General features: G+C 42.2%; 1 protein-coding gene across 1 annotated transcript; it reads left to right on the forward strand.

Annotated features, from left to right (window-relative positions):
* Positions 1 to 566: 566 nt before the first annotated feature.
* Positions 567 to 3,644, forward strand: s1pr3a (sphingosine-1-phosphate receptor 3a). Its single transcript, XM_061078339.1, has 2 exons — positions 567 to 744; positions 1,564 to 3,644. The coding sequence occupies exon 2, from the start codon at positions 1,697 to 1,699 to the stop codon at positions 2,885 to 2,887; it is 1,191 nt and encodes a 396-aa protein (XP_060934322.1). The 5' UTR covers positions 567 to 744; positions 1,564 to 1,696; the 3' UTR covers positions 2,888 to 3,644.
* The last annotated feature ends 7,155 nt before the right edge of the window (positions 3,645 to 10,799 follow it).

The raw sequence follows: 10,799 nt of genomic DNA on the forward strand, positions 1-10,799 counted from the left end.
ATTGCACTTTAATCAAAAAAGCTAGCACAATCAAACCACCACATGTACACTTCAAATGAACGTCCGTCTACAAACCAATCGCAGAGGAAGACGCAGCCCATGTGACAACATAACGTACGTATATCTAACAAAAGTCTTCAGTCCGATCCCTAAATGTCAACGTGAACAAAAACTAACCCGATCAACTGTAGACAATATATCAAAGATATGAACCTTGGTTTGGACCATGGTCCAGATTTCCTGGTTAGTAAAAGCCCTTGACTCATAACACACTTCCCTAATTGGAATAGACAATGCTTTTCTTACACAGTCAACTACTCCCTGCTCAGAGAATAAAAACTCTACCTGAAGCTGCTGAAAATCAACCTTCAATCCAACTTCATGTCATATTATTATGAACAAATCATGTGGACAAATGCAGCGCATGGCTCTGCCCTCTCCTGATTGGTAAAAATCAAAATGGAGAGTTGGGTAAAGATCCCGCCTCTCCATGAGGAAGGAGGGGTGAGAGAAGGGAGAGTCGGGAGCAGACACAGAGCAGCGGCGACAGAGAAGCACAACCTGAATGAATGTTTGAGGAAGTTTTTGCAGTGATTGGAAAGCGGACAAGACACGGAGCTTTGACTACAAGGCGACGTCATTTTGGCATTTTCTTTTACCGGCACATCTTCATGCAGGAGAGAATAATAACTTTAAAAACTCAACACCACCTGGATCCTTAGATGAAGGCAATGACTTCCCAAGGTACGATAAGTTACTGAAGCTGCTTGATGAAGGAATACAATAACTGTTTAGAGAGAGTTTGTGCAGAAAGACACTTGAAGGCAAGTTTTTAAAACAGGAAAGTTGCAGTTACTACAATAATTAGGCATCTGGTTTCAAGTACACCTCTGTTTCAATGGTGTTAAAACTATTTGATTTATTGATAGAGGATAATTTGTTTATGGTTAATGAACATAAAGGGGGTTTATTATTGATGTTACTATTTTATAAACCCTGTTTATCCATCATCAGTATTTTATGTACAATAAAGCATGAATTAAGTAATACTTATTTTTCTTATGATCATTGACATTTGTTTGGGAGTCATAGCGTTTTCCCCAGAAATTGTTATTTAATTATAAGTAATGGCATGTAGGCTATGACACAATGGCTTTTTAACCACAGCTCTTTGTTCTAATAATAAGTAACCAAGAGTAATAAGTGTGACAATAAACTTAACCTAATTTACAACTTCCTTTTTTTATTGCGTTATAGAGTAGCCTATATACTATATATTCTACATGTTGCTGCTATCTTAGTCAAATCTCTACATAAGATTTAGAATCTCAGTGATGCTCTTAACTGTTTAAATGTAGAATCAAAGAGGACGTCCTAATAGATATACATTTTTGATGTTTATTATAAATTGAATGTTTTGGATGCTTCTTGCAGAGCCATCAGAGAGATCTTTTTATGACAAACAGTAGCCAAAACCTTGTTGAATGTGACTTTTGGGATGTGTTTGTGCTAAATGTCTATTTTAAGAGTAAATGTGGTCTCTTAATTGCATGTGATTGGCAGGTCCCTGACAAATGAGGCTGTAAAATGACTGCACTAAGTCTGCCGGGCTGAGCAGACTGACCTCCCGCAGCTGTGTCCAGTGCTGTGGCTCCCTCTGCTGTGCGACTAAGGAAGGCCGGGAGAAGCAGGCAGTATGGACAGTATGGAGGAAGGGATGAATGCTGTCATCGTCAAACACTACAACCACACAGGGAAGTGGGATCCGTTTCGCAGCATCGCGGCCTGTAAGATGGCCGTGCTGCTCTTCATCTGCGTGCTGATCGTCCTGGAGAACGTCATGGTCCTGCTTGCTCTCTGGAAGAACAAGCGCTTCCACAGCCGCATGTACTTCCTCATTGGAAACCTGGCCCTGTCAGACCTGCTGGCTGGTGTGGCCTATGCAGTGAACATCTTTACCTCGGGAAAGAACACCTACTTCCTGACGCCGGTGCAGTGGCTGGCCAGAGAAGGGAGCATGTTTGTGGCCCTCAGCGCCTCAACCTTCAGCCTTCTGGCCATTGGGATCGAGAGGCACATGACTATGGTGCGCCTGCGTCCCTGTGAGACGGCAGGCCGAGGGAGGCTCCTGGGACTGCTGGCCGCCTGCTGGCTTGTGTCAGTGCTGCTCAGTGCTCTGCCCAGCCTGGGGTGGAACTGCCTGGACAATGTGACCTCCTGCTCCACGGTGCTGCCGCTCTACGCTAAGAGTTACGTGGCCTTCTGCATCAGTGTCTTCAGTGCTCTGTTGGTGGCCATCATCATCCTCTACATCAGGATCTACCGCCTGGTGACCTCCAGCGGTCGCAGGGTGAGCAGTCGGCCTTCGGAACGCTCACTGGCCCTGCTACGGACGGTGGTTATAGTTCTTGGAGTGTTTGTCATGTGCTGGGCGCCGCTCTTCCTCCTGCTGCTGCTGGATGTGGGTTGCAGCCCATTTAAGTGCCCTGTGCTCTACAAGGTGGACTGGTTCATCGCTCTGGCTGTGCTCAACTCTGCCCTCAATCCTCTGATATACACTCTGTCCAGCAGGGAGATGAGATCAGCCTTCTTCCGGCTGCTGTGCTGCTGTCAGAGCAGTTTGGAGTCCACTGGCTCGCCTGTTGTGGGCAACCTCCACCTGGGCACGGTCATCCCCACAGCAGAGAACAGCAAGACCAGTCTGGGTGGAGGAGGGGGCAGTGGTACTGGCAAGTCCACACTGACCAGAGGCAAAGCTGCCACGCCTATGAACTCTGACACCAAGAATGGGGACCCCTCTGCCACTGCTGTGCCGCACCACTCCGGGCCCACAGACCTGCTCTCAGCCGTGTTGGTGAAGGCACGGCCGCCCCTTAGCAAGTTCTGAGTGGAAGCACTTTAACGAGGCCTTAAACGTCAAAAATATGTAGATATAGAACTGACACAATCCTGCTATCAGCCACTTTTTGTATATGCACTATGACCAGGGTAGCATGGATGTGAATAGCATAAATATTAAATTTGGACCGGATAATTCCAGATTGTAGACTATGGTACAATCCAAATCGTTATAGCCACTATTTACAATACTTCAACATTATTGCTCACATTACCAGAGTGACTGAAACCTTGAAATAGTTTTGCACAGTGAACAAATTGAACATTTCAAAACTATGAAAAGTAAGATGACAGTTTCTTGGACCTGGATTAAACCAAGCCCCAAATGAAATGCTGTGATACTTTAGTGATATTTGTGGGCGTTGCCGGGCCTGTGAAGTCAGGGCTGTAGCCAAAGGATTTGTTTCCTTTGGCTCTGAATATTTCTCCAGCTCCAGCCGTTTATCGTTATGTAACTGAACGTCAGTTAAACAACATGTCAGTGTTGTACTAACATGTAAAATGTAGAGGCAGGACCAATCAAAGAGAGTTCACAGGATAATACTCAAGACTTGTTGACTGACAGGTCTCTGTCAATAATTTAATTGATGGGATTACTTTGCCAAATGCTAGCTCACACAGTGAACTTGGGTAAATAATGGATATACATAGATTCTTTTACCAGGTAGAGGGGTTGAAAATGTAGAACAAACATCCATTGATGCTGAGCCATAAAAACAAGGAAGTTAAATGGCTGTATGAGTTCAAAGTTACATGAACATGAGCAGAGCATATGCAATACACAGCTCACTTTGTATTGCACTGTTGCCAGCTTATATCTGTAGCAGTGATCCATAGTCATACAGGCCTGGTGTCGTATTAGATAGACAAATCTATTTGGATTTTATTGATCTGGTGCTGTAGAGACAGTGATAAGACCCAAAACGAGTTTTTTTTCTTATGGTGCCTTATATTGTCAGATGACAATAACCACAGCTTCCAGAAAACCGAACTATAGCTGAGTTGATAACTTTAGTTACAAAGTTGGCTCACTCATGAAAGATGTCAGATCAAACTGCAAAATAAACACAGAATCCATAAGAATTAGATGTGTCACACTCACACATTGTGGTTATAAAAGATAATGTGGCAAATTGGTAGAAAGGGTCAAACTCACGAAGTTGGGCTAAATAGGAAGAATTAATGCATTGACCGATGGTTTCACCTGTGAAATGTAGATGACAAATTTCAGAGCAACAACAACAATAACAGATGATAATAATAACAAATAATAAACCAAATTTTCCATTTTATCGTAGCTCTCTTACGCACAGAAACAGAAGTATTTACGTTTTGATAGAGAAGAATCTTGGCTCAGCTCCTGATGTTTAACAGTCCAGTCTACGCCCACTGTTAATATCAGTGACAGTATTAATATATTCATCAATGTTGTGTCTGTCAATGTGTTTCTTTTTTTCATAATATGCATAGCACTTTGTTGTTTGTCGTGCTATTTGCAGATTCTTTTAAAACAGCAGCATTTTAAATCACAGTTGGCAAACTATTTATTTTCTATGAAAACATTTGGCATCTTTGTGTGTGCGTAAACCCCCTCATGGTACTTGGACTTACTTCATGAGTTTTGTTATGATTTGAGATGCACTGTAAGATTCTGTCAGACCAGCGGCCTCTTGAGGCTGTTATGCTCATCACACACCAAAAAAAACAAACCTGTTACATGGATGTTAATACTAGATTCTTACCACTTGTGGCCGAGATTATCACGTTTACCCTGAAGGTGGCGCTACAGGAAAAGCAATGTTTTTACATGAAGTCAGAAGAGATTCTGGTTTTATTATAACCACCAGTGTCAGACATGTCAGGCTGCAGCTCTGTCAGTTGTTTCCTCTTTCATCTGTTTCAGCTGTAATAACCACACGGAAGGACCTCTCTCGCTTCTCATCAGCACGTGTATAAACCACTCCGTCAACTAACCACTAGTGACTGAAATGAGCGCTGGATGTGAATAATTTAATGGTGGACTGTAAATGACAATTCTGCCCTGGGTGATGTAGTGCCTTATACGATTATATAGCCAAATAAAATCCCATTCCCCTTTTAATGAGGTTTTTCACACGTCTCATGTTGTTATATTAAATCAGCCTTCCTCTCATTCATATTCTGTGTGTGTTTTGATCCTCTTTATAGTCAGTCAAGAAGAAACACAGGGATTTTTGGGGTCTTTGTACAATAAGTGGGGATCTTTGCTCATGGCAAACACATATAACAGTAGGATATGTTCTGTTTGTTTCAGTTTATCACAATTTAACCTGCTGCATACATATAATATCCTGGTGGGAAGATAAATAATTCTCTCTTACTCAGACCTGGGTCAGACACTGATGAACAATGCAGATAAATTCTTGATAAGGGTTTTCATTTGGCTGAGGTCAGGTTAGTATTTGTCATGAATCTCATTCCTTGAAGACCTTCCTCTTTCAAGTCTCTGGAACTCCGAGGTTATCTTGTCTATGACATTCAAACAGTTTGGTGGAGGTTTTGTTTTTGTTTTTTACTTGAAACCTTTTGTTAAATCATTAGAATAATTGGGGATTATTGCTTCACACACATGTAACGGGGCAACAAAGGGAGTTACTGATGGTTGTCAATGTGAATTCTGAGAAATGAGCAAACACTTGCAGAGAAGGTTGCTTCATCCTGAGCTGATGGCTTGGGCCGATAGCAGCAACGGCAAAGACCATGAGACACGAGCTGACAGACTGGCATTTCATACTTACCTCAGCTCAAGGGTGTGTTGCTGCTCCGCCTCCACATCCAGTTGCTGATGGGAAAGGAAAACGAAGACGCAACAGCAGCCAAGCATTTCCAGCATAAAAGGTCACTGACTGCTTCCTGTCAGAAACGTCTGAACACTCTTTCCTGGAATAGCCGGGGACGATCGTGACCTTATGCCATGTGGAACATTAGAAAATGCCAGAACGTTGAGCTGTGGGGAGTTATTTGTAGTGAGTGAGTGAATCCTCTGCTTCCTTATCCTGCTCCTCATCCTTCTTCTTCGCCATGTTATTCTCTCCCTTCTCTCACCACTATCACCATCCCGATTCACATCCTCATTGGATTAGGTTTAATAAGGTGTTTAGATTCATCCATCAATCTAGTATCTGTAAAGCTGGAGCTGGAGTCTGTCCGAGCTGACATTGGGCCAGAGAGGAGCGGGGTCATTCACCTCTATATCGACAGTTTAGAATCTCAAGTCAACCTAACCCTCACTCTGTGTGTCTTTTGACTGTGGGAGGAAGCCAGAGAAACCCCACACGGGCATGGGGAGAACATGCAAGCTCCACACAGATTCAAACTGGGCAACCTCCTTGCTGTGTGCTAACCACTAAACCACAGTGCCACCCTGAAAGTGTTTTGCTGTCTTAAAATTGTTGGTAATAAATTAGACGTACAACCGAGAGACAGATGGGTTGGTGCAGTTATAAATGTTAGATTTGTCAAGAACAGTTCATAAAAAGCTTGTGTGCTCACAGAATGCTCAGCTGCATCAATTAGGCGATTTGGGTTTAGATGTTGAAAACACACAAATCTCCTGGAAAAGATTATGACAACATTGCATTTGGAAAACCGTTCAGTAGCATCACGACTTAATGATCAATCAATCGGATATTTACTAAAAAGACTGTAGAACAAATCCTAAAATGACCAAGAATCTAATCTAAGAGGTGAAGACTTGACACATAAAAAACTATTGGAGACCATGACCCATAAAAAAAACATTTACCTCTGGCCAAAATAATAAATAAATACTGAGACATCCTCCATTTTCCATTAGCAGATAAAACCTTTGTTTACACGATGTGCAGCACTCAGTGATGGGTGTTTGTTATTTTTCTTACATTCCTAATCCCTGCACAGGATTAATTTGCTGTTTTAAATTCCTCATCACCACTTATTAATACCGACAATGGGTTTTCAGTCAAACCTGAACCTTGACACTACCACAATGTCTCTGTTGTAACTCCAACTGTATTTAAAATGCTTTTAAAAATGATGGTTCTTTCTGCAAACTAATAAGAAAAATGTGCACAATAAAAATAAGACTGAAAGACACATCCCACCTTCCAACTGTTCTCATCCTCACTCATTCCTTTCATCATATTTGTCTTCCATTCGTCTCTAAGGAACAAAAAACACGATCTGTAAAATCAATAAATTCATTTTCATTCAATTCTTCTTTGTGTCCTCGCATTCCAGCTGAGACAGTTTCCATTTCTCCAGTCCACTGAATCAAACACAGTATTACGGCTGCGTGTGCTAACTGGGTCAAACACCTTAATAAATCATGTTAACTAAATAGCCATCACTGGTCTTCTTTGAGGATTTAGACATGGTGGATTTGTGTCATTCTCTGTGCACAATGCCTATTTGCATATGACTAATGTGAACACGAAGGAGGACAAGAGAATCACACCACCCCCCTGTCACCGTGATCCTGGATTTATCCTGCTGCATGGTGAGGAAACGTGCACGCATGTGTGTGTGTGTGCATTTGCAATGTGTCACGGTTTTTGTACAGTACAGACATGTTTGTACCGTATGTGTGTGTGTGTGTGTGTGTGAGAGAGAGAAAGAACAAAGACTCCATCTGGTCCGAGCCGCTGAGTGTGCCAGTATGAAACACTTCTTTCTTTCTCAAGTCCCTTTTTGAAGCAGCTCGGAGGTGGAGGGGGGGCCAGGCGGGGAGCGGCCAGGGGTCCTATTTGAGGCGGCCCCCAACCGAAGCCAGTCTGTCCTCTGTGGCTCAGTGGGACTGCTCTCACTAGACACACACATTCATTCGGTGTGTGATGCTTCCCCCTCACTACCTACACAGCTCTCAGATTCAACCCAGTGTAATTACATGTGGAGAAAAGCGAGCGAAGACCCAGGCTGGGAGATTTGGTGATAAGATCCCTGGGATCAGAGGGTTTTATCCAGGAGGGAGATGGGGAGACGCTGGGAGAGGGAGCCAAGGCAAAGGTCACTTCACAGGAGGTTATCTAAAGGAGCCGATAAAAACTTGGATTGGTTCTTCCCAGCATCGATTTGTGCACCCCATTAATTCTGCTGTCTAGTGTTGATCAAGACGAGTCAGGGTAGAATATTTTGAACTGACAGCAGATTTAAGGTCTCAGTTACGTCACTTTATCACCATTTTTTTTTATTTTGCCATTCACACATACACATTTACACAGTGCATCTATCCACTGAACCATCTGGTTAGTGGACAACCAGCTCTATCTCCTGAGCCGGTGTTTCTGCAGCTAGTTATTCATTAAATTCGGACAACATTGATCTTATCATGATATATTCTCTGTTTTTGAAATTAAAAAAAATAAAACCTTCAGCAATAATTCGGTAAGTGTCAAGGTTTGTAAAAAGAAAATTAAAAAATGTAAGTAATCTATTTATCTACATTTGAAGATTTGACTGGGAGCAGTTGGAAGATGTTCTTTTAGAAAACAGGCGTCCAGCTTGAGTCAAATAAAATAGGATCTTTTGGCACAGGTCTGGTTAAAACTGAGCATTCTGACCTGAATTCATCAATGTCGGGTGTAGTCAATCATGGTCAAGTACAAAACTAAACTACATACACACAAGTACTGCTACATTATTACACAAGTTCTCTGCTGTCACATCATTTCATGAGTAGTCATGGGTCAGACTGTTACGTTTTTTAAGACTGGATTTGCACAGTTGGACAGTTGTGATGCCATCGTGTCGACAAAAGCTGTCCACAGACTTTTAAACATTCACCAAAGTACTTACGGCAGAAGTGGATAAACTATCCATTCCAAATTCTACCCCACAAATATCCCCCTCTCCAGAAAACCCCCCAAAACAGCAGCTGCTCTGTCTCCAATCCTTCTCCGATTACAGTCGCCCGGCAGAGCCTGACGGCATGTACACACACACCTGCTCACACTGACCTCCAGCCTATCTCCTCCACGCCTGCTTGCTGCAACTGCAGGGATTAGCATGTCTGGGATAGAGGATAAGAGAGGGGGAGAACAGCAGCCTCTTGGTCTGACATGCGTGTCCTGGGCCTCACTTGTGGCTCTGAGCGTGTGTGATTGCCAGCCGCTGTGTGTGTGTGTGTGTGTGTGTGTGTGTGTGTGTGTGTGTGTGTGTGTGTGTGTGTGTGTGTGTGTGTGTGTGTGTGTGTGTTGTGTGAAGGAGCAACTGGTGGTGGACAGACCCCTGATAGAATTCAAGTGTGAGTCAATCCCCCTGAAAACTTAGTTTGAAATCTTAAGTATTTAATCTATAACATGAAATCAGAACTAAATGAGCAGCTATTAAGGACAAAGTATTTTATGAGTTAAACAATAAAACATGTTTTAAAAACACGCTAGCACATGTTCTTTGTGCTAGCGTGCCTAAGAGTTAAGGCAACAGCTAATCTACTTCATCAGGCCAGTGTGGGGGTGTTGTAATTTGATTGACAACTGGGTTTGTCATTGGATCCGATTCAAATTTTGCTTAACTCTGACTCTGCACAGAAACACGTGAACACACCTTTTCCCATCAGCTCTCTGACCGACTAATCCGACGAGACAAGCACAGACACAAACGCTCATGAAAAGAAAACAACACAACCGTTTCATCTTCTGGAGAAAACTAATTGTATTCATGTCAGATTTCACACCGCAGAAAAGAAAACAGGTTTTCAGACTCCTTATAGGCCACTGAAAGGCAAAGTGTAATGTCAGAGTAAATGTCAAGGACAATATTAAAGAGCCAGTATGTAGACTTATAGAGTCATTCTAATGATTTGGTATAAGCCACAGATCCAGTGCTTAATACTCCCAGGTCTCACCTCATGACAAAGGGCGACAGAGTCCCCACATCGATCCTCATTGAATTGACAAAGTCATTCTCCTCTTTTAAATCCCCTCTTAAAGCTTTTGTCTTTTTTATTAGAGTTTTTACAAATGATTGAAGTCGACTATTTATATTATTCTATCCATTTTATTTTCCATTGTTTAAATCTCATTTTTTCTGTCTTTGTAACATTGTTAAGAGAGGTGCTATACAAGTAAAAGTGTATCATTATCATCAGTAATTATTGTTTTTATCAGACCAGACTTCCAAAAGGAGAAATTTAAGATGATCTATAAAAAAAAAATTCGTAAAGGTTTTAGTTCTGTCTTCTGTCAACAAACTGTTCTTGTTCGTCTAGATTACAAAAAAATTTTTTTTTCCACTGATAAAAAAACTAAATTAAAAGATGATGAAATAAACTCCTTGATTAAACTCAAATCTTGCTTGTGTAGCTAACGTGGACTATGTGTTGTGTAACTCATAACATCCAGGATGACCTTCTTCAATTCAAGTGTCCTGGTAAACCATCACAAAGTCCGGGAACCAGGGCCCTTGAACTGGAGCAGCTTAATGGAACTCAACCATTATTACTTTTATCTGCTGGACTGCTGTGACAAATCAAAATATCTTCTGTGAAAGTGGCAACTATCCATCGTAAACCTTCTCCTGTACAAACTCATCAGACCAATGGATCGTGACTCTGTCGGAACATGCGTGTGCGTGTGTGAGTGTCATGTGGTTTCCGAGCATGTTCTCTGGCTCTGTGGTGATCACAGATGTTCATTCCTCAGAGGCTGTCTGATGGATTAACACCTGCCGTCACCACATTACCGCCGACACCCTCCTGATCTGATATCACACGCATTCTCATGTGACAGCTGCACACGCACACACACAGCACACAAATCATTGTCTCAGCCTATGTGTTCATGAAAATATATCTTTACAGTGTGCCGGGCCTCTTTAGTTGGAAACAATTGAGCTCAGAGAAACACAACAAACTGGCATAAGCAGGTAAAAGAGCTCTAAACAAA

The sequence above is a fragment of the Limanda limanda genome, chromosome 9, assembly GCF_963576545.1.
Source record: "Limanda limanda chromosome 9, fLimLim1.1, whole genome shotgun sequence".
Lineage (NCBI taxonomy): Eukaryota > Metazoa > Chordata > Actinopteri > Pleuronectiformes > Pleuronectidae > Limanda > Limanda limanda.

What these genes read in the sequence shown, in the direction of transcription:
- s1pr3a (XM_061078339.1), top strand. Translation starts at nt 1,697, where the DNA reads ATGGACAGTATGGAGGAAGGGATGAATGCTGTCATCGTCAAACACTAC.